This window comes from Neofelis nebulosa, chromosome 13 (assembly GCF_028018385.1).
Source record: "Neofelis nebulosa isolate mNeoNeb1 chromosome 13, mNeoNeb1.pri, whole genome shotgun sequence".
In the NCBI taxonomy this organism is placed as follows: domain Eukaryota; kingdom Metazoa; phylum Chordata; class Mammalia; order Carnivora; family Felidae; genus Neofelis; species Neofelis nebulosa.
This window is the reverse complement of record NC_080794.1, coordinates 83309954-83334360: the sequence shown is the minus strand read 5'-3', so window position 1 is coordinate 83334360 and position 24407 is coordinate 83309954. Positions and strand designations below refer to the sequence as shown.

The following is a 24407-nucleotide window of genomic DNA, read 5'->3' as shown; positions in this document are numbered from 1 at the left end:
CCTCACCACAGCCAAGCTGTTGGCACACCACCCTGGCGTCTGTTATGTCCCAGCTGTCATCACACACTGTGCCCCAGGTGCCGTTGTAGAAGACCTCCACCCGGCCCTCACACCTGTGACTGCCATTCACCAGTCTCAGGGATGCACCTGGGGGACAGGAAGACAGAGGCTTCTGAGCTGTGGTGCTGTCTCCAAAACTCTAGGACCTTCTGCAGTTAGAGAAGGAATGCCCAGCACCTGGGCTCATTTTTCTGTATTAGGCTATGAGACTCTAGGTAGGGTGGCCTTATGTCCTGCTTTGCCTGGAATAGTCCTGGTTTATAACTGTCATAGAGCAAGTAATGCCTGTTAATTAGTTTAGAGTCCCTTTTAAACTCTCAAAAGTATCCTGACTGGAGGATAAGTTACGTGGTCACCCTGAGCATAATCCACTGAGAGCTCGGGAATGTTCCCCACATCCTAAGAGGTCTGTATAAGTGCTCTGTGTGGTTTTGTATTGAATTCACCTGGAATCAGGTGGACTTGTAGTTGTAGTTTGAGGTAGCTTTGTTCCAGAAGGATCGGCCCTACTGCATCCTCCCTTCCTTTGGAAAAGAAAGATCTTCATTCGCGTCCTTCATCTACACACACAGTCAATGTAAGATATGAGATCCAGCCACCTGTTTCTTTAGCCAGGATGCTTTGGTGGTGGAAAAGGACAGTGAGTGGCAGAGCAGGGTGAGGGATTGGCTGGGGACTGTTAGAGTGGACGTCACTCAGGGTGGCATTAATGATGGTGGGCTCTGCAGGTCAGATTTAGAAAGCATCTCCTCTCTTAAAGGGAAAGGACACAAATTAGATCTAGCTTCCATCCAGGGTGAATATTAGGATACCTACCACTCTCCCTTTCATCTTGTTGAATGGCATTATACAGAGCATAAAACCCTGTGTTGGTGATCATGGCATCACTTCTGAACACCACAGTCAAGATGTTTGAAGAGGAGAGGAAGGCGAGCTCTGCCCCAGCACAAAATCTGCCCATGGAGAGTGAGGCAACTTGCCGTCCGTCGAACACTTCAATAAAGTCATAAGGGCACCCGTATATGTCTTCTAATCTGAGGAGGTAAAGGCACAGCAAATCTCCTCAAGGAAATCTGCAGAAAAGTCTTAAATGAAAGCGTCATTTGTACTGTATCCAGCCAGAAACTGCAATCATCACTGCTGCCTCCTTTCAACCACACATCCCACTGGTGGACTTGACCCCTTCAATATGGCTTGAATTTGCCCTTCTGTCCTTCCCTGTGGGCACCGGCCCAGGTCAGTCATCCTTGCGCTGTGTCTCACATGCTCTGTTTCAGCGGCCCCCATCTGGTATCTTGGCTTTTGATCTCTCCCATCAGCTTCCTCTCTACCTCCAGTGCCTCCTGAATGTCCCCTGACTCTATTCAAACTCTGACATTCCCTGGGGGTGTGGGCAAGTGTCCACTAGTGTCCCATTGAGTAGAACACTCAGTGGGACCTGGAGCAGGGACAGATGTTGACCTGCTGTCAATAAGCCCCCAGGGCCTGCTGAGTAGGACTCTCTCCTTCCATGCCCCAAACTGCCTGGTTCCAACCTGGATGATCAGAGAAGTTGTCCCTGACCATCCCACAAAACCCCATCTGCCCAACCACCCCTTCTCTATCCTATTACCATCTAGGTATATATATTTTTCTTCATAGCATTTATCAACTTCTCACTGATGGGAATTGTCCTTGAGCTACTGGTTTATTTGAGTACTATTTGCCTGCCCATCTAGAATATGAACTTCATGAGGACAGAGATCTTGTCTGTCTTGTTTGCCACTAGAAGTCTGTGCCTAGACCAGAGTCTGCATGAAAGCAGGCTCAACAAATATTCCTTAAAGAATATCAACATTAATCTAACATGATAAACACGGGAGGTATGCACATTGGCATTCCAACAGCCGTAAGTGGCCCCTAAGGCATGTGTTGTAAGTGCCTGTTGCACAATACACGCACGATGGATACCTCCCAGTGTACGCAGACTCCCAAATTTGAAAGCCTGTTTATTGAAAGCACACCTGTTCCAGAGGAGTAAGAGCCAAGTGCCTCTTATCTTTAAGATAAGAAAAAATGATAACATTTGTGTGTAAGGTGACAATAGGGTGACAGTAACAGATGAAACCATAATCTGAGAAACCATTTCAGTGGAAAACAAGACACACTTCACTTAGCAAGAATGAAATGGCACATTTTAAATATGGGTATAATTTTTGCAAATCGAGTGTGAAGCGGGTTTCCATAGGAGCTGAAATAGAAAAAAAACTAAAGCAAGCTGCAATCAGGGGCTCTCAGTCTTAGTACCATCGACATTTGGGGCTGGAGAAGTCCTTGCTGTGGGGGGCTGTCTTGTGAATAGTAGGACACTCAGCCTCATCCCTGGCCTCGGAGCACTATGTGACAGTGGTACCCCATGCCTGCAACTGAGACAATAGAAGATGCCTCCAGGCCCAGACGAATGTCCTGTGGGGTCTGCCATTTCTAGTGGAGCCTCATTGGAGCAAACTAACTAACTTCAGTCCTTAGATGCAAAAAACAGATATCGAGAAATCTAGTCTTAAAAACATCAAACCCTGAAAGTCAGTGCCTACGCTTTGGCTCTAGCTAACACTTTTAAGCAGCTCCTTGATTTGCATCCTCTGAAATTGGAGCAGGAAATTTCTGTTGGGACAGCAGCTTTGAGACTGCAGGGAGAGTGGGCCACTGCAGCTGTTTGGAATAACCATTTTCCAGAAGTGGTAAAATGATACTCTGTGCCCCCAAAGAATAGAACTATGGATTCCATAGATTTGAATATAGCATACCAAATCTTCTCACACTGCTTTAAATGAGTAAATGTGTGTGCAGTGAATGAATGAACGAATGAATGAAAAGTATATTTTGTTCACCATATACAATGCTCCCTGATATTGGTTTATGTTCTCCCCCATTTGAAAGGAATTTTGGCCATCAGGTAAAGCTAATCGAATGCATCCCTCACTCCACTGCTGACCCATTTCCCATTTGAAGGCAGCATTTAGCCATTCGGCTCCTTGACTGCTGAGGCCAACGAACACAGATGGAAAGCAGTGGCAGAGGTCTGGCAGAGACTGTGACAAAGTCAGGAAGAGAGAAGGACCCAGTTGGGACCCAGTGTAGAAAGCTGAAACCAGGTTAAACAATATCAGGAAAAGCAATATTTGCATTAAAAAGTCACTCATGTATATGTGAATATGTATGTATATATACATGCATATAAATATGCATTAAAATAGGAGAAATTCCTTTAAAAATGGATGATTGTCAGAGAAAGAAGCAGGAAGTACAATGGGCCTAAGAAGAATGCATGAATGGAGTCTATTTAATCTGCGAAAGAAAACTCTTAGCAGGGTCACGACAGACATTCTTGAAGAAGAGGAAGCAGACATGTTTTGTGTAGCCTTAGAGGCAAGAATGAAGTTTGGAAAATGGGAATGAAGAAGAACAAACTTGGGCTCAGCCCAAGGAAGAAGCAGTGTCCCCAGTGGAGCTGGCTGAGAGTGGAGGGTTCATGAGGTCTTCGTGTGTGGGCCACCCCAGATGATGCTGCCTTGGTGGTCTGGTGTCAGGGATGCTCGTGGGTGTTTGGGGCGTTCTCCAGTGCATAGGGAGCTGAGCTCAATGATTATAAGTCTCCTAAGCTCAGATGACCAGACCTATTTTCACCTAAAATGTGAAAGGATGTGTCACACGGTGCTGCAGGCTGAATGTTAGTGTCCCCGCAAAATTCATATGTTGAAACCTAGCCCCCAGCAGGATGGTATGAGGAGGTGGGGCCTTTGGGAAGTGATTAGGTCATGAAGGCAGAGCCTTCGCAATGTAAGATCAGTGCCCTTACAAAGAGTCCTGAGAAAGCTCCCTTGTCTCTTTTACCGGGTGAAGCGACTGTGAAACTATAACCAGCTGTGAACCAGGAAGCAGGGCCCCGCCAGACACTGAATGCTGATCTTGGACTTTCCAATCTCCAGGACTGTAAGAAACACGTTTCTGTTGTTTATTATCTGATTTTTGACATTTTTGTTATATCAAAACTGAGCTGGGTTGACCAGATATGCAGAAAGTCCACCTACTTAAGGAAAGCATGGATTCAAAGCTAATCTGGCCTTTGGTGTAGAAAAAGGCAAAGCTGCTTACTTCAGGCTTGGGATCACCAGTTCTATGTGGAACTTCTCAGCCACGTGTATCACCCAGATACACTCCACGTCGGTGGGGTAGTTTGTTGGATACCAAGGACTGGAGAAGGAGCCCGAGAGACCAGAAATGACTCCTCCGCAAGAGTTACTTCCTCCTGTGGGCAGACAAGAGACAACTGGTTGGCTTCTTCCGGCATGCACCTGGCATTTCCCAGGAGTAGAATCCACGATTCCATCAAACTCAACAGTGAGTCACAAAATGGGAAGGGATCATGGTGGTAGCATAGTTGTGGCTTGGCTGCAGTGTGTGCATCCCTGAGAGGGAATGAGGGGGAAGGAAAGATGTGTGACTTGTACCAGAGCAGGACCCTAAGGCTGTAGGTGAGACTGGAAATGGCGTGGGACATGTATGTGGCAGGTGTGGGGTGTCCAGCCAATAATTTCATTAATGCTCTGCCCAGCTTCCTGCCATGCAAACCAGCTCAACTCAGATGTAGACAATCCATGCACTCGTGAGGGCTCCATCCCACCAATTCCTTCCCCTCAGGTAGCCAGAACAGACAGACATCCATTCTGCTTTTACAGGTGATCAACGTGATTCTATCCTTTACAGGTTATACTTTCAGTGAAAAGAGAGTTACCTCGTGGTGTAGGCACTTGAGGGATGGGAGCTGCAAAAACCAAAACCAAAGAAAATCAGGAAAGAGGCATCACAAAAACATCATATATTTACGTACGAATGAGTGAACCTGTAACTCTGCTTGAGTCTTGAAGCATGGTGTGGGCACGCACGCTCATTTCTCTTTTCTCTCCTAACGCGGCATGTGGTCTCTCCCCTTCTTTCAGTGAATCGCCAGGAAATCACAGATAGCACACAGCTACATGACTTATTTTCTCTTCTGTGTTAGGGTCCACCAACCCCAGGGCTGTCCTGAGATCGATCAGTCGTGCATCACCCACAGAAACATCACTGGGCTTCTGAGCCTGTCACTGCAGAGTGTGCAGAAATGCACAGGGACAAAAACTGGATGGCTGAGAGCCCTGGGCAGGGGAGGGCAGGTCGGATAAGAATTACGTTGAAATAGATGACCCTCAGGGGGAGAGCTTCCTCCTTTCCTGTGTCCTTTTGGCTTTGATTTCCAGGAGGCCTATATTTCTACATTCTGATGTGTCCTTTTAAAAAATGTTTATTTTTGAGAGACAGAAAGCATGAATAGGGAAGGAGCAGAGAGAGAAAGAGAAAGAGAGAGAATCCTAAGCGGGCTTTGTGCTGTCAGCACAGAGCCCGGCACGGGGCTCAAATTCACAAAATGTGAGATCATGACCTCAGTCGAAATCAAGAGTCAGATGCTTAACCGACTGAGCCACCGAGGCGCCCCTCTAGATGCATCCTTAATCGCCAGTGCCTGGTGAGCCGAAGGCAGATTTTGAAAGCCTGTCCATTGGGAAGCTGGTACTCGCTGGAGTCCTACGTTGGCGGGCACAGAGTTTGAAGCAAATGGGTCAGATGCATTTAAGAATTCCTTTATGCCCGTTGTCTTCCTTGGGCAGCTCTGCCTCCAGGTGTAGAGCAGTGAGGACAGCGGCACTACCCACTGCCTGCCTTCTCAGTCCTTCTCCAGGAAGGGTGCTGGACATCAGCAGAATGCATTTTTTTGATGACCTAAAGTTGTCTTAGAAGCAATTCCCTTTTGTTAAAATGTTTGACATGCAGCGTTTCCCTTAGAGAGTTAAATGGCAAAAGCCTTACTCTGTGTGTGTGTGTGTGTGTGTGTGTGTGTGTGTGTGTGTGTGTATGTGTGTGTCCAGAAGAATATATAATGCTTTATCGAGAAGTGGTTAACTTACAAGGTGTATACTGTTTAGACATAAAGGATTTCATTTCCCCCTATAATTTCTTTTATTCCATGACCCATTCTTTTATTCAGTCAGCTATGCCTCTCTGACTCAGAAAAGGAATACTATAGCACAGAGAAAAAAGAGAAAAGGCTTCTGAGGTTTGATACTCTAGACCGCAAGTGGACGTGGCGCAGAGCTGTGTGATGAACCGAAAACCGTGTTCTCCTCCCTGGCCCGGGGCTAGAGGAGATTCCTCGCTGGGATAGAAAAGGAAAAACCAGAGGGCGCCAAGCAGAGGTAGCTGCTTGTCAGTCCCTGAGAAATGGCTCTGTAGGCTCTGCCTCCCCTCCCGGGCTACGGCACGATTAGTGGGTCCCAGTGCAAAATGAAAATGTGGGGCCTCAGCTGGAGGTGGGGAAGTCAATCGCCCCTTCCCACAGGTTCATTTCTACAGGGGATGGTGACGCCCACCTGGGATGCCCTGGGGGCCTGGACTGGAGTGGGTAAGAGGCCCCACCAAGTGTCCCTCCAAATGTCCCATGGTGATGCCAGTCCAGAGTAGGGACAGGCTGCCAGCCACCTTGCCTACCCCCCAAACACTACAGGGTGCACCCTGACCTTGACCTGCCCCACATCCAAACCCGGAGTGGGGGCAGAGTGTGGAAGTTGTCACAGAGCAGGGCTGGGGAGGAGGCTGGGTGGGGACCAGGGTGCCAGCAAGAAGGGAAGTGGGCAGCTAGAGCCTGTCCTGGAGAGGTAGACCGCTGTAGGAGGCAGGACCACACGTGCTTAGATCCCGCTGGAGTCTTGAGTTTGGACATCACTGCCACACATCGACTCTGAGTAGGTTACCAGAACAAGGTATATCCTTTCTCTGTTCCTGCCATGTCTGTGAAGCCAGAAGGCCCTCAGAATAGCCCCAAATGGCTTCACTTCTCACACTCAGCTTGTTCTTGACCCACTGGGAGAGCGAGCCATTGATGCATCGGTGGTTTCTTGCAGGTTTTCGTTTTTTAACACATGTCCCTGGGAGGCAAAACTTTCTACCTTCTCTCCTCTCCATCTTGACCCTCTTCCCAGCCATGGTGATAGAACCTCTCCCCCTCCCCCCAGCCTTCCTTGTTCTGCTGTCCAGAGAGGAGTTGGGGATGCCATTTCATTTGGGGAATGAGGCTCTTAGCTTATTGTCTAAGCCGCTGGTTCTCAACTTGCTGCATGTTGGGATCACATGGGAAACTTTAAATATTACTGATGACCTGGTGTGACCCCAGAGATTCTGATATGACTGGTCTTGGTGCAGCCTGGGCATCAGAAATTTAAAAGCTCCCTGGGTAGTTAGTCAGTGTCTAGGTCACAGTCCAGCAGTGTCTAGGTCAAGACAGAGATTAGATTTCCTACTCACTTTGCAGAGATATTGGAAGTTCACGGTGTTGGACCTACCTGGGGATGCAGGGATCACATCTGGAGCCCAGTCCCCAGCATCTGCATGAATTAAAAAAAAGTAGGTAGATGTAGGAAATCTGAGTTACATTTTATGAAGGCAGGTGGTGGTTCAGATCTCAAGCAGGTAAGCTTCGTGTTACACAAGCAACACGGGCATGTTGGATCCTGGAAAAGCAGTTCAGGCCTGGGAGAGGTTGCAGAGAACAGGACTTGACAGGTATGTGGGCCTGGCACACGTGTCTTTAGAATGGAGTCAGGCTGTCAGCATTCTTTGTCAACCTGGCTAAAGGGACACTCATCTGCGGGGCCACCGCCCTCCGCTTCCCTAGCCCTGCTTTGTGCACAACCGCCATCCATCACTAAGATGTTGCTGGCTGAAAGTTCAGGAAGAAACTGCCACCGGGGGACAGGCTACCTGAGCAGATGACACCGGCGTCCTCATGGTGGCCACAATTGTGGTCTGACCACCCGGAGCTGGGGCACTGGCCGAGGCGGTTCTCGCTTCCCGAACACTGAATGTTATCCAGGAGGATGTTTCCAGAGCCCGGGCCGAAGTGAGCCTTTCCAGGGGCTGCAATGGCCCGTCCACACCCCAGCTGTCGGCACACGACCTTGGCTTCATTGAGGTCCCAGAGGTCATCACATACAGTGCCCCAGGCCCCCTGATGGAGGACCTCCAACCGTCCTGAGCACCGTCCTGAGCCGCCCACCAGCCGCAGCTCCGGTCCATCTTCTAAACAGAGCAGGGTTTTATTTTTGAGTTTGGGAAGTTTTAAGTAGGAAGGATTTCTAGCTCCCATGTTCATGGCTAAGGCACATAAATTCAAGAACAAAGCGTAAGGCTGTCTTAATTCTGTAATAGGCGGGGTTTGCGGGCTTCAGGGTGAGACAGAGAAGGGTTTGAATCCAGCTCTAATGCTCTCTAGCTGTGTAACCTTTGACAAGTTCCTTCGTCTGCCTGGGCCTCGGTTTTCTCATCTGTGAAATGGGAGCTCCAGCAGCATGTATCTCAGAGGGCTGTAGTGATGAGTGGGTGGGAATGGGAGTATAAAGCACAGTCAGTGCTCAACACCCAGCACATGGCTTCTGCAGCTCTCGCTGTGTGGTTCTCTGACACAGTACTGGGATCCTGGGGAAATGGGTCCCCAGTTGCATTTTTGGACATGACTTGGATGAGGGTAGGTTTATCCCCTGAAGGCACCTGGGCCACCAGGGTGTCTATGACTTCCTAAAGCCCAATAGGAACAGCTATTTCTGGGCCAACGGGCAGTGGCCAGCTCGAATTGCCTGCTGTCTCCTGGAGACATCCCAGGGACAGCCTTCCCTTTCTGAGCGCACAAGCTGTGCCACACTGACCTTTTCCCCTGTCTCTCTAGCATGTCCCCAAGAGCCTTCGTATTTGCTATTCCCTCTGCCTGGAATGCCCCCTCATTGTCATCCATCACATGTGACCTCCTCAGCAAGGCCGTCCATTCCCATTCCCTCCGCAGGGGCAACCCCCTCACCCTAGAATTCTCTTCTGCCCTCCCCACCCAGACTCTGTCTTCCCAGGCATTACCACCACCCCCAAATCATCTTGTCATTTCAACTGCACCTCACTGCCTTAGTTCGATTGTCCATGAGACCCTCTTAGTGGGAAAAATCTATCAGGCACACAGTAAGGCTTATGGGACCAATTGTGGGGTATTTTAAAAACTTAATTTCCAGCCCTTTTCTAATAGCAGGAGCCCTCAAAGTTAGAAAACTGTTCTGTCTTTCAAAGACCAAAAGCCTACTTGAAGCTTGCTACCTGACTCTCTTTCGCCTTGTGGAATCACGTTGAACATAGCATAAAAGCCAGTGTTGGTGATCATAGAATCACTTCGGAAGACCACTGTCATGATGTCTGAGGAGGAGAAAAATATCAGAGCTACTGAGGCACAGAACTTCCCCATGGACAGTGAGGCGATCCGGGGGCCATCGAAGATTTCAACGGAGTCGTAAGGGCATCCAAGGATATCCTCTAGGCTGGGGGGATCGAAGTGGAGGGTTAGTGGCAGATTAAAACTTCCTAGATCTAAAAGCTTAAAAAGTATGGCAATCATGGGATTAAATATTTGGATTTACTTTAAACTGCATATTGATATGTAAAATATCAGTTAACTTCTACAGATGCCTTACTACAGAAGTCTTATTTTGTCTGAAGATTGTGGGAGGCTTATGGCTACAACTTAGCAATCACCAGTCACCGTCTACATGAAACATTAGAAAGACTAGTGTGCACTACAAATAAATTCTTACCAGGCCAATCACCCTGATGATCAGCATGTAAACATTACAGCCAGATTTTCCTACCTCCATATTTCATGACATTTTTCATACCCCAAATCTTGGGGAGAAAAAAGTTAATTTTATTTAATTTTATTTTTTTAATGTTTATTTATTTTTGAGAGGCGGGGAGGGCAGAGAGAGAGGAAGATACAGAATCCGAAGCAGGCTCCAGGCTCCAAGCTGTCAGCACAGAGCTCGACCCAGGGCTCGAACTCACAAAAAGTGAGATCATGACCTGAGCCGAAGTCGGATGCTTAACCGACTCAGCTACCCAGGGGCTCTGAGAAAAGTTAATTTGAAAATAGAAAGGTCAGCATATAGAGAGTATCTGCACTTTGGTGATCTCTCACAAGGGATGTGTGTGAGGCTGGGGATTTTGAAGGAACTGTGTGATTTTTTTTTTTAATTTTTTTTTCAACGTTTTTTATTTATTTTTGGGACAGAGAGAGACAGAGCATGAACGGGGGAGGGGCAGAGAGAGAGGGAGACACAGAATCGGAAACAGGCTCCAGGCTCCGAGCCATCAGCCCAGAGCCTGACGCGGGGCTCGAACTCACGGACCGCAAGATCGTGACCTGGCTGACGTCGGACGCTTAACCGACTGCGCCACCCAGGCGCCCCAGGAACTGTGTGATTTTGAAGGCACAGATGACCTATAACAGGATAGACTTTGGAGGTGTGGGTTCAAGGTTCTCACTTTGTTGACTGCTCTCTGTGTCCTTAGGGTTTCAGTCAACAAAGAAAACATTTTCTAGAACATTCTTTGGCATAGGGCATGCCTGACTCCATGGGCCGAGCAGTGTGTGCTACAGGTGGATTTTCTTTCTTTCTTTTTTTTTTTTTTTTTTTTAAATTTTTTTTTTCAACGTTTTTTATTTATTTTTGGGACAGAGAGAGACAGAGCATGAACGGGGGAGGGGCACAGAGAGAGGGAGACACAGAATCAGAAACAGGCTCCAGGCTCCGAGCCATCAGCCCAGAGCCTGACGCGGGGCTCGAACTCACGGACCGCGAGATCGTGACCTGGCTGAAGTCGGACGCTTAACCGACTGCGCCACCCAGGCGCCCCTACAGGTGGATTTTCAAAGCATCTCCTAGTGTTGCTGGGTTCTCAGCATGATGTCTGTCACATACTACAAGAAGGTCTTTGCACAGACTCTGCCCATAGAACCAGGTGTCGGAGAAAAGCGGGAGCTTTGACATCAGAGAGACCTTGCCAGTTAGCCTCAGGCAAGTTAGTTAACCTCTCTGAGCCTCAGGTTCCTCATCTCTAATGGAGAGGAGAAGGGTATATATCTTAGGGCTACAGTGATGCTGGAATATGACAAAGCATACCAAGTACATTGTATAGAGCCTGGACACACAGCCAACGCTAAAAAAATGTCGGCTATTCTTTCATGCCATGGAGATAAAAAATGGAGATAAAAAAGTGAATCAGAGAAATATATTCCCTACGTGTCAGAGATGAGGCCATGCCTTCACTGCCTCCTTTCACTTGGTGGCAACATTGAGAAGATGCCGGGCCTGGGGCTAGAGCAGGTGGGTCAGTGTGTGTATGGAAAGCCTCTTACTGCTTGCTGAAAATTTAGATAAAGGAAAAAGGAAGTCTAAGAAGATAGGTATTGGTACCCATGGTAGAACAAGGGCAAAGCTGATAAGGAGGAATTGGGTAGCACCTTTAGAAAACAAAATCAAAAGAAGAACTATCATAATAAGGTTGAGTTAAATATGTAAATAAATCACTTATTGAATTTTTTAAACTAGAAGTAACTCTAGTTTTGATCACAAAATTAACTTGACCCTTAAATTGGGAAGAATTTTGCATTCTTCTGCCCCCCCCCCCCCACCGCCAAACGTTTCGGTCTAAATGAAATATCTTTATTCTGATGTCACAAACCAATATTCATATTTAGAGAGAATCTTCTCTTAAAAGTTTGTTTTCTTACTTCAGAGTTGGAATCATGAGTTCTATGCGGAATTTTTTATCCACATGAATCTCCCAAACGCACTGGATGTCTGTTGGGTAGCTTTCTGGGTACAGCGGACTGGAAAATGAGCCAGAGACACTAGACATGACCCCTCCGCAAGAGCTAGTTCCTCCTGAAGCAACAGGAAAGAGGATGTCAGCATGTGCCCATTTGTGTGACTCCAGTAATGACCCACTCACACCCAGTGGTCTGGTTGAGTCAGGCAGCAGTCCACCTGGGTGGACACGCCCAGGCTGTCTGAACAGATCTTTAGCCTAAATGTCACCGGGGAAGGAGAGTCCATTCAATCTCATTCTAAAGGGGAAGGTATTAATATATGGGAGTTCCCTGCTGTTTCCTCTCCCCTTACCATCTGATGAAGAAAATATTGTATTTTTCAGGTCTGTTCACTATCTCCTTCCTCTTCTATGGCAGAAAGATTCTTGCTTGCGGGGAGAGAGGCAGAGTGTATGTACATGGAGGGGTTGGGAATGAGGGACACAGGGACAGAGGCTGTCAGGTCTGGGTAAGGTGTTAGTTGGGGAAGGTTTGGGAAACTGGAGGCTCCAGAACAACTTTGGGGTCTGATGAGTTGGAGAAAAGTTGTGGACTGTTGAAGGACGCTATGATGGGCACCCCTTGCCAACCACGTCTTCACTACTTTTTCTGGGTAGATTGTGTTTCCTTTAACTTAGTAGCTCCTGAGACTGAAACTTACAGGTTTTTAGATTTATAAGAGTTACACAAATGAACTCTAATTCTTCCATATTAGTTGTCAATTAATATAAATCAGTACACAAGCATACATACACGTGCACACGTGCACACTCATGCACACACACTTAAAGCGGCAGGCCACACAAGAAAGCAGAAATCTTAGAGTCATCAAGTTATTTAGAGGAAATTTGAAAACACAACATGCGTTGTTAACCTTGTCCTTAAATTACTACGTTGCTTAATTTTCTTCTTTCCGTTTGTGCCCGACTCACTTGTAATGCTCCCAGAATCCCAAGACTCCTGGTCTTTCCTGCAACGGATGGCAGGAGGTGGGGATGTGCCCAGGCATCTCATCACTCTGCTGTTGGTCGGTTGTAGTTAGAACAACCAGGCTGGGTCAGACAGACATGAAAACCCCTGGGACTGGATTTCCTGAAACCTCTACAGGTAAGTTGGTGCCTGTCATGGGTGCCCCCTACAGGACTGTACCCAGAAAGCAGGCTGGGTACCCCTGGATGGGCGAACCACATTTCCTTCTAGTTTCTCGTCACCCTCCCACCTACCTACTCTGACCTGGGCAGATCCACTCCCTTTACAGCCTGCCCCTTTGGTTAAAAAGTCAGTATTTCAGGCCTTAGCAGTATTAATGAATGCCCTTTGGCAAGGCCATGGTGAGGACTGAGAGGCTCCATTGACTGAGGTCCTGACTCCCCTGGTGTTCTCATGGCTGGGGCCATGACAAGACTGGTGTGGGTAGTGGACAAGCAGCCCCTCGCCCATGCTGTTCCAGCCTGTCTGTGCCACATCCTAGGCACACTGCCTAGCATCTGCTGTGATGGCTCTCTTGGCATGGGGTTACCATTTCAATTTAAAACAAGTAACTACCTGTTATATGATCCTGAGAAGCTGTGGAAAGACCTAGAAGGAAAAAAAGGGAGAGGATGATGAATTTCAGGGGGAAAATACTGAGTTTCATCTATAAGCTAGTGAAATGTGAAGGGTTTTCTCTGAAATGTCAATGTACTTAGTGCAGACTGAGAAAGGGCTGACAGTGCTGAGTGAATGTTTCTACCATCTTGTGGCAGATTAAAGAAGGCCATGCATTCTTGGACCTGCCTCCTGTCACAAAGTGGGATCTAGGTCTCCTCACCTGACCCTGGTGGCCTCTGTTTTGCCCAACAGAATATGGCAGAGGTGACACTGTTCATTAAGAGACTGGAAGCTTCCATTTATCTCTGGGAACAGTGGCTTGCTCATGGCACCCTGAGCCACCTTATAAGAAGTCTGACTACGCTGCTGCAGAGACTGTGTGAAGAGGCCCCAAGACTGCCTGGGGAGGAAGGGGGCCCTGGCTGAGCCCACTCTTCCAGCAGTCTCCACCAAGCACCAAGCATGTGAGTGCAGCTGCCCTTGACTCTCCAGACCAGTCTCTAGGTGAACAGCACCAAATGACCCTGCTCAGTGCTATGTGGAGCAGAAGAGTCTCCCATCTGCCCAGTGCCCAAAATCCTGACCCACAACAACATGACGTGTCACTGAATAGTCATTGTGTTAAACCACTATGTCTGTGGAGTAGCAACAGAGAGCCAGAATGGTTCCTGTCACTCAACACGGTCTTCCTCGTTTCCCCATCATCTATGTAATCTTCAGTTTACCTGAGTTATGGAAAAAGAGACAACTACAGGTAGGCCTTCATTTAAACATCCACGGCCCTTGACCCCATCCATAATGGCCTTTTAACTTTGGATGGCCCTTCCCCCTCTCTTGTGACCCCAACACATAAAGCTGGTCTGCCCCCCGCCCCGAGACACTCAGAACACATCAAGGTCTCCTCCAAGGAAGTGTCCAAGAAGGATGCTTCTGACAATACCTCGTGACTTGTGTAAGGTCTCTGAGGCTGTGCGGGGGCAGGCAGTTTCATTCAAAGGGCAAGAGATGGGGTCTGTAAAGTCCAGTTCGGCTACTTTCTTTCTCTCTTTTTATTTAAGTTTATTTATTTTGATAGAGAGAAAGAGAGAGAATCCCAAGCAAGCTCTGCACTGTCAGTGTGGAGCCTGATGTAGGGCTCAGTCCCATGAACTGTGAGATCATGACCTGAGCTGAAACCAAGAGTCTGATGCTTAACGGACTGAGCCACCCAGGTGCCCCTCTGCTTCTTTCAAATCAAGTTATCTTGGGCAGGCTTTGGTTCTCCTTAATCCTTAGCTGCAAGAATTAAATAAATTAATTCATACAGAAACCCTAGCATCATGCCCTGCTGCTGTGCAAGTGCTCAGAAATGTCTATTGCAATGAAACAAAATGCCTTTTCATTTATCTCCAGTGTCATTTCCTAATTTACATTGCATGTGTTGGTCTGTTTTTGCTAATCTTTTTATTACAGATGAATATCACTCAATCGTTACATTACAAAATCTTTGAAAACAGGTAAAAGTCGTAAGATTTCCAAGAGCGTGTACTTTGTGGTCAGACTGACCAGTGTCAGTACTCGGTTCCACCATTAACTTGCTGAATGATCTCAGGAACGTTACTCAACCTTTCTGTGCCTCAAATGTCTCTTCTGTAAAATATAATATAAAAATGCCTTTTTGCAGGGTTAGCCATAATCTGGGCAAAATGTCTCCCCATCTTTGTGCTCATTTTAACCTGTCTTTGTGTAGCCAGGGCCAGTGAAATGATGTGGTAAATGAGACTGGTGGCCAAGAACACTGACGATGTGGGTAGCCTTGGGTACGTTGCTAACTTTCTATGTTTCAGTTTGCCTACCTGGAAAAGTACTTGCCTCAAGGGGTTACCGACGGACTCAGAACAGTGTCTGGTTCTTAGCATTTATAAGTAAATTGGATATTATTAATGTTATTAGAAAGTTGTCTAGACTAGAAAAAGATACAGACATACCTGGAGGGGTGGGAGGAGGCAGTTCTTCTGCACCTGAATGTATAAAGAAGGGTAATAGGTTGCTTACTTCAGTGAATCCAAAGCATGGAGGAGGTGGGTGGGAGATAGAGGGGAGAGGGTACAAATGGGGACTGAAGGGGAGACACAGGACTATCTGGGCACAGGACTCAGCCCTCCTCTGGCAAGATCCCTGACCGAGGGAGGGGGGACACAGCAGCTGAGTCACCTATGCCCCACGGCAGGCAGGGCTGGATTACTCATGGCCCCTCTTATGCTGAATCACGTGGATGACTTGAGAAAATGCAGATTCCAGCCCCCTTTCCCAAACTAGTTCATTGTGATCTCTGGGGGCGGGGCCGTGGACTCTGCATTGTAATGCCCTGGATGGTGCTGGGGTACGTGAACATTCTAGACTTCCAGGTGCTGCTGAAGTGTGTGTGTGAGCCCAGGGCTTGGTGCAGAGCAGACGCTCAAGGATTATTTCATGCAAGAATGGGTGAATGGGTGGATGGATGAAAATTCCATCTGGGATGCGTAGTTTCAAAATGTCTTCGAGAACAACATTAGAAATTATTGCCTGAGACGGCAGAGGCTACCTGAGCAGATGACACCGGCGTCCTCGTGGTGGCCACAGTTGTGCTCCGACCAGCCTGAGTGGGCGCACTGACCCAGGGAGCGCTCCATCCCAGAGCACTGTACATTGTCCAGGAAGATGTCTCCAGAGCCAGGGCCAAAGTGGGCCTTCCCAAGGGCGGACACAGCCCATCCACACCCCAGCTGTCGGCACACAACCTCAGCTTCATTGAGATCCCAAAGGTCGTCACACACAGTGCCCCAGGCCTCCTGGTGGAGGACCTCCACGCGTCCTGAGCACCGACCTGAGCCGCCCACCAGCCTCAGGTCTGGCCAGTCCCCTGCAGAGAGAGATCTGGTGAGTGTGGTCTCCATATGACCCACCTGAGGTTCACCGGCACCGGGCCTCTGAGGCCAGCAGGACCATGGGGTTGCAGAGGGACATGCCCGGTCTTGAGCCCTGGGACGTGTCCTCATGTTTCTCATGTGTTCCTGAGCTGCAGGGGGTGTGGTCTTCAGCCAGTTTAATTCCATTTGAAAGGTATTTATTGATTGCCTTTCCTGTTAGGCACTGATGCTGCTGCTATGAAACCAAGAGATATGATTCCTGCCCTCAGGGAGCCTAAAGTCCTTCAATCACATGCAGACACTAGGACCATGCTTTATTCCACCCTGCGATAAAAGTGGTGAAGGGAACAGGTGCTATGTTATGAACAGACCAAATGGGGCACCTGGAAGGAATCCTCTTAAAATGCTGAGAAGGATAAATACCTACTAATGCAATTGCTGGGTTTTAGAGTAGTTCTATTTTTAATTTTTCGAGGAAACCCCATACTGTTTTCCAGAGTGGCTGCACCAGTTTGCATTTCCACCAACAGCGCCGAGGGGTTCCCCTTTCTCCACATCCTCCCCAACACCTGTTGTTTCCTGAGTTGTTAATTTTAGCCTACCCTAATGCTTATTTGAAGGGGCACATGCACCCCGATGTTTATAGCAGCATTATCAATAGTAGCCAAATTATGGAGAGAGCTCAAATGTTCATTGCCTGACGAATGGACAAAGAAGATGTGGTGTATATATATACAATGGAACACTACTTGGCGACGAAAAAGAATGAAATTTGCCATTTTAAAGATGGGACTAGAGTATATTATGCTAAGTAAGTCAGTCAGAGAAAGACAGATACCATATGATTTCACTCAGATGTGGAATTTGAGAAACACAACAGATGAACATATGGGAAGGAAGGAAAAATAAGATAAAAACAGAGAGGGAGGTAAACCATAAGAGACTTTTGAATACAGAGAACAAACTGAGGGTTGCTGGTGGGGTGGTGGGTGCGGGAGGGGCTAGATGGGTGATGGGCATTAAGGAGGGCACCTGCTGGGATGAGCACTGGGTGTCACAGGTAAGTGATGAATCACTGGGTTCTACTCCTGAAACCAAGACTACACTGTATGTTAACTAAATTGAATTTAAATTTAAAAAATTAAAAAACAAAAAACAAAAACTGAGAAAGAGTGGGCCAGGGAAGAGGTGAGGAAAAGCCTTTGAGCCAGAGGGAAAAGCATATAGTTATGCCAACAGACCCTGAAATGCCGTTTCCCTCATGCATGTGTCTAAAAAGTATGGACTCACACACATACACACATGTGCGCACACACATACAGCCATTACCACGTGTGAAAAAGTCATAAATAATAATTCCAAAGGTGTGAAAACCTCTGCAGTTTAGACAGAGAATGAACTTAGAGCTGGGAGACAATAAATAGCCCAAGAAAAAAAATCAGGAACAGCAGATATTTGAGTCCTGTCAAGAAAAACTGTCACCTACCTGGATTATTAATAAGTGATTCTTCAGCATCTGTTTATATAAAGAATACATATGTCAGTATTTTTCAAAAATCCTGCCTTCCACTATTGAAAACAAAGGTTTTAATTACATCCATGCAAATGTTTATTGATCTGATAGGGGAAGGATTCATCCGAGGCCATAACAGAGAGCTCTCTCTCTCTCTCTCTCTCTCTCTCTCTCTCTCTTCTCTCTCTCTGCTTGCTCCTGCATGGCAAGGAAACCACCAGGAGGGTATCACTTGAACTGCCGATTTTGTGGCAGATGAATGTGACTCTGGGGAGTCATGGGGGGAAACTCAGATAGGCAATAATCTTCCAGAACATGGAAACAGGAAAAACACACGGCCCATGGAGTTGCAACTAGGTCAGGCATGCCAGGCATCACAGGACGCCAAGAAGCAAACAGATGGACAGATGAACGCACCAACAAACAGACAAAGCTTTTAAGTATCACCTCGCATGAAAGTCACATGGAGCAGGTACTGACATCCGACAGAGCCTCTCCTCACATGAGCAACTCCAAGTAACAAGTTCCTGATCTTTCAAATTATACCAGGTATTACAGCTCTTAGTTTCGCAAAAGACATCTCATTGTCAGAAAGGGTTATCGATAGACGTTCCAGAGGTGACGTCCTCACTCCCTACTAGTGTTTTGCACACGAGTAAAGCCAAAGTATTAAAAAAAAGTTGTAATGTCCTAAGGCGATTAAAATGAGCCACTTTAATTCACCAATTCCCTTGGTGTGTTAAGTGGGGAAGATAGTAGTACAAATGAGCCAACGCACAGTCCCTTTGGCAGGTATCTGCATGTGCTTTACAAAGACAGCTCGAATCCTTTCAGCTGTCCTGCAAGACAGCAATCGGTCTCCAATTTTACAGAGGGAGAAACTGAGGCTCTGAGAGCTTAAGTGTTGCCCAAATGCCAGTCTGAATATCAGCACCGGCTCTGGGATCCAGACTCAAGTCTGTCCAGCTTGACATCTCCTCACTGCCTCTGAATGGAAGACCTTTAGATAAACTCCTTAAAAATTCCCACTCCTGTATTTAAAGGGGCACCTGGGTGGTTCAGTCGGTTAGGCATCCGACTCTTGATTTCTGCTTAGGTCGTGATCTCATGGTTCATGAGTTCGAGCCCTGCATCAGGTCTGTCTCTCTCTCTCCCTCTCTCTCTGACCCTCCTTTGCTCATTCTCTCTCTCTCTCTCTCTCTCTCTCTCTCAAAATAAATAAATAAACTTAAAAAAATTCCCATAATTGAATATGTTCTTTGCACTTGTCAGTACTCAGCAAAGCACACCTACCTTTGGTGATTCTTACTACCAAATTAGAAAATCAGAAGGTTTTATTCTGGGAGGTCAGCAGTTAAAATCTTATATTTTTGACCGAGTTAGAAGAGATAAAACAAAAACCGAATGCCACCTGGTTGAGACCCCTGTCCCTGTCTCTGGCCTGCTCTGAATTCCAGCAGGGTGGTCTTAAAGCATGGTGGGGCTGGCAATGGCGTCGGAAAGAGGAGGGGCTACCTGAGCAGATGACACCGGCGTCTTCGTGATGGCCACAGTTGTGCTCCGACCAGCCCGAGTGGGCACACTGACCCAGGGAGCGCTCCACCCCGGAGCACTGAAGGTTGTCCAGGAAGATGTCTCCAGAGCCCGGACCAAAGTGGGCTTTCCCAAGGGCGGACACGGCCCGTCCACACCCCAGCTGTCGGCACACGACCTCGGCTTCGTTGAGGTCCCAGAGGTCATCACACACGGTGCCCCAGGCCTCCTGGTGGAGGACCTCCACGCGTCCTGAGCACCGACCTGAGCCACCCACCAGCCTCAGGTCTGGCCAGTCCCCTGCAGACAAAGATCTGGTGAGCATTGCCCTCTGGGACACAGCACGTTGCCGATGAGCTGGCTGAGCTCTCCACCCTGACACCACTATTAGGGATGGGCAACTTGATGAAACGGTCAGTCAACTAGTTAACCTCCTTGTTGGAGGTTAATACATAATCAAGATTGTCAAAGGTAACATTTAGCCTAAAACATTTATTAGTCGAGCGTCTCTTGGGCCAGAGGTATGTGCCAATCTGTTTTAGCTAAATGCAGAAAGACAATGTAAATAATATTCAGTGATTTGTGGTTTTGTGAAGTGCGTTTGTATGTGTGTGTGTGTTTGTTCATCTTCACCTGTACAATAACTCAGGAGGTAAGCAGAAAAGTCCCCGTAGAGCAGTTTTATCCATAAGGAAATTGACAGTTGGAGAAGTCAACTCTCCTGATGCCAAAGTTCACTCTTTTTCTCTGCTATTCCATCTCACTGCCTCTGGAATGGCTCTGATGCCCACTCATTTTGAAAAAGGCGGTTAGTGATGCAGAGATAGGGCAACTATGAGCAGGACTGGCCAAATAAAGACAAGATAGGACCCCGCTAGAAGGAACTTGTAAAGTGCTCAGGCTTGGATGACTCAAAAAACACTGAAGAAAAAAAAGCACTTTCCTCACCCTGGGATGCTAAAGCCAAAGAATCCCAAGAGTTTTGGATGCCCCCCCCCCAAATCTGCATAGGGTCAACTGGCCCCTTTGCAAATAGAGGAACTACTTACAGCGGTTTTAGTTCCTGTCCATGAAGTAGGTACAAATGCAGGTGCCAAGAGCAAAGAATACTTGGTAAACGAATGAACGCATCCCAGGGCTTACCTGGTCTTGCTGTCACTGTCTTGGGTGTTGTCATTGGGATTGCTGTGAATACAAGATGACACCCTTCAGGTAAAAAGGGAGGATGTGGGTAAGTCAAGATGGCCACCTCCCTTAAGCACCAAGATTCTGGTTGACTCTTTCTCCCTGGCATCTTTATAATGAGTGACCTCCCCCCCCCCCCAATCAAACTCTGTTTACACGTGATCTTGCTATTCCTCAGATGTGTGGGATCCAGCTGAAATGGTATCGTCCTCCTCTTCTCAGCTGCTGGAAATATAACAACACTTAAGTTGTGCCATTCTGTGCCAAAATGTGAACATGCAGGGTGTCCTTCCAGGGAAAAAGGCATTTCTTCCATGTGCTGCTGTTTTGTTAACTTTCCCTAAATGGGGAATGCTTGATTAGGTGCGTCTCAATGTCTTTGATAAAAGCAAGGAATTAAGAAATCAAATTGACGGTTACCAATTTACAGAGACCCAACTGTTGGTATGTGTCACTTGGTTCCACAGTGAATGAGCATCAAACTTGTGCAAGATGTGTGCAGACAGAATGTCTCGGCTAGCTGGACGGATACGGGGAATTCAGAAACGTAAGAGAGAGATCAAACTATGCAAATAAAAGCACCAGCAGTCGGGACAGAGGCAGACACACGAAGGAAGAATGAAGGTAAAGTGACAATAGTAAACGTGACTCACTGATTAGATGTGGGGTCCGGGAAACCGCCTCTGCAATGATAGAGAAACCTCATCAGTAACTGTTCAGTCACAGTGACAGTGACTTTCTCTGATCCACTTTGTGACACAGAGCATCTCCTCTCTGTTTCACGGCATATTTCCCAAGCTTGCTACTGAGCCTCCCCAGCTCCTGCTAACAGAGTGGGAGACTGGTCTGAACCGTGGTTCAGACTGACTGGTGGACCAGGGTGGATGCTAGAACTGCACATGAGGTCCGTGAGGCGGCCTTTTTTCTCTTAGTGGTAAATAGTGAAGGACCCATCCGTGGGTGACCTCAGGACAATTACTGAACCTCTTATGCCTCAGTTTCCTCATCCATAAAAGGGGAAGAACCATGGGTTCGTGTGAGGATAAGGAGGGAACGCATATAAAGTGCTTATAGTGTTGCCTGGCATGAAATAGGCGTTCGGTAAATGTTCGTTGCTATTTTGATCATCTTCGTTGTGCTTACCAAACCTTGAGAACCTGGGTTTCATCAGAAACCAACCTTGGCTTAGCTTCTGTCTGCCTTCTGGCTGCAAGTCCTATACACCCCATCTCTGTGCTCATATGGCTCCCTCACCTGCTGTGCCCCCTCCCTATTTCTCGACTCACAGCTTGGCCAGGCTTAAAGACAAACGTAAGGCTGTTTCCTCCTATGTTTCCCTCATGTGTACAGCCTGCGTGTCTCTCTCTCTCTCTCTCTCTCTCTCTCTCTCTCTCTCTCTTTTCTAATGTTTTTTTGCTGAGATGCATGTGTGGGTGTCAGTTTAGTCTATTCTAGTCTATTCTATTTGTTTGCCTTCATTTAGTATATTCTACTTGTCCTCTCATTGCATCATGTGCTCGTCTTGAACTTCTAGGTTGTACCCAAGCCCCTCCTAGGCTGAGACCACACCTTCTTTTAAAGGTGTAAGTTTGAAACCACCCACCTAGTACTAGATCCAGAGTAACTCCAGAAATGGCTTCCTAATGGGCTGACTGTAATGAGGTGTTTATGGGACACCAGATCCATGGTGAAGTTGCCAAGTATTCAGCACTTATGATGCGCCATCACTGTGCTAAGGGCTTTACTTGTGTCATTTCAGGTAAGCCCCACAACAAGCCTAGGAGGTAAGCTTCTCTTATTCCCATTATAGGGGGAATGGATTGAGGCACAGAGAGGTCAGGTCTCTTGTCCAGCATTAGAGAGTAAGCGGCTGGCTCTAACTAGCCCCGAGGCGGGCCGTCCAGCTCTCGCTCCAAAGTTCCTGCTCCTAACCACCATTCATACCTTTGGCTGCAGAATAATAATAAGCGATGAAGTTTTTCCCTATGTTGTTGAAGCTTCGGAAGTACACGAGGGTCAATGAGCTGGAGGAGGACGCGAAGGTGAGGTAGGAACCAGAGCAGGTCTTCCCCAGGGACTTTGCCGAGGATGGAGGGCCGTCCAGGATTTCAAAATATTCATTGGTGCAGTCGAGGCTAGGGAAGCAAAGACAAATGGCTGCCTCTTGGCCTCCCCATTAGCGGATCTTGGAGGTAGCCATGAGGCAGACCCTTTCTTTCAAGACAATGAAGCTGGGGCAGAGTAAAAGCCTGTCAGTCATTTAAACATAGTTTGGGTTCTTTTTATCCCACCTTTTCTTAAGGGGATGAGATTTTCCCTGGAAGAGGGAAGAGGAGGCTGAGACAACAGATGGATACCTGCTGATGCCTGGGACTGTGGGTGCCTGGAAGCCCAAGGCCAAGGCCAGGCCAAGCAACGGCCTGCCTGTGGGACATGGCTTCAGGTTGCAAATAACTTATTTACAAACTTTACAGGAGACCTGCCCAGAGGTCTGCCCAGCTTGCTTTGTGCAAGTCATACGATCTGTCAGCTCTTGTTCTACGTTGTGGGGTTTTGTCCAGATGCCCTGGTGTTAGAGTCAGAAGACCATTTCCATGCCTTGGCCTCATGAGTGGTGCCCTCTAAGTCATATTTTTTTTTTAAAAAAAGGTTTTTTTTAATGTTTTACTTATTTTTGAGACAGGGAGAGACAGAGCGTGAGCAGGGGAGGGGCAGAGAGAGAGGGAGACACAGAATCCAAAGCAGGTTCCAGGCTCTGAGCTGTCAGCACAGAGCCCGATGTGGGGCTCGAACTCAGAAACCGCGAGATCATGACCTTAGCCGAAGTCAGACGCTTAACCGACTGAGCCACCCAGGCGCCCCAGTCATCTTTTTTTTTTTTTTCAAGTCTACTTATTTATTGAGAGAGAGAGAGAGAGAGAGAGAGAGAGCACAAGCAGGGGAGAGGCAGAGAGAGAGAATCCCAAGTAGGGTCTGTGCTGTCAGTGCAGAGCCCGACGAGGGCTTAAACTCATGGACTATGACATCATGACCTGAGCTGAAATCAAAAGTCAGACACTTCACCGACTGAGTCACCCAGGTGCCCCTAAGTCATCTTTTGATTAAGCAAAATTCAAAAGTAATAAATAATTCAAGTTGTTCCTGGGAATTAATTTCCATAAGACACTCATTTGCGAACAACATCAGACTTGACTACTTACAATATTAAAGCCTGAAATTTCTTAATTTATTAGGTCTGTTGGGGGGGGGGGTGTTTCCCTGGAATCTGCATCTTTAACCAGACACTGAAACATACATTCCCTCTCTCTCTCTCCCTCCCACCCTTTCACTCTCTCTCTCCTCTCACACACGTGTGTGCGCGCACACACACACCCACCCACACGTAGATGTAGGAAATGTTGAGAGCAGAATAAGATATGTGGCCCAGCCAACAGTATTGTATTACTTCCTGATTTGACATTGTCCTACAGTTATATAAAAGCCACCATTGGGGGAAGCTGAGTGATGTGTATGCGGGACTCTATGTATTGTTTTTGTGACTTCCTATATGTCTACAATTATTTCAGAATTCAAAATTCAAGGGTGTGAAGGACTCTTTTGCTTATGAGAATCAAGCATGGGAAAATGCTTGGAACTTTAAACTGCACATGTACTCAAATAATGTACTTGTGACTTACTTAAGATACGGAAATGCCAGCAGTATATGATCAGATGCCTTTGCCTTGATTTCCCACACACAGGTTATGTTGTCATGCATTTCATTCCGTGGGGGATTCCTAATCGCTCCAGATGAGTTAGCGATAATGCTGCCACACTGAGATTTTTCTAAAAGCAGAGAGGTATTTTAGAATTTCAGTCTTTTTCATTGTTCAGTTCATTCATTTTGTGA

At 47.3% G+C, this 24407-nt stretch overlaps 1 protein-coding gene across 1 annotated transcript; it reads right to left on the bottom strand.

Moving 5' to 3' along the window:
- Positions 1-2: 2 nt before the first annotated feature.
- On the bottom strand, positions 3-22953 carry LOC131492449 (putative DMBT1-like protein). The gene is made up of 16 exons (XM_058696054.1): positions 22943-22953; positions 22463-22653; positions 19316-19633; positions 15963-16280; positions 15593-15622; positions 15367-15399; positions 13355-13387; positions 11732-11885; positions 9265-9482; positions 7891-8208; positions 7473-7514; positions 4835-4864; positions 4195-4348; positions 877-1094; positions 64-147; positions 3-16 (listed from the first exon to the last, which is right to left on the bottom strand). The coding sequence occupies exons 1-16, from the start codon at positions 22951-22953 to the stop codon at positions 3-5; spliced, it is 2166 nt and encodes a 721-aa protein (XP_058552037.1).
- Between the last annotated feature and the right edge of the window lie 1454 nt (positions 22954-24407).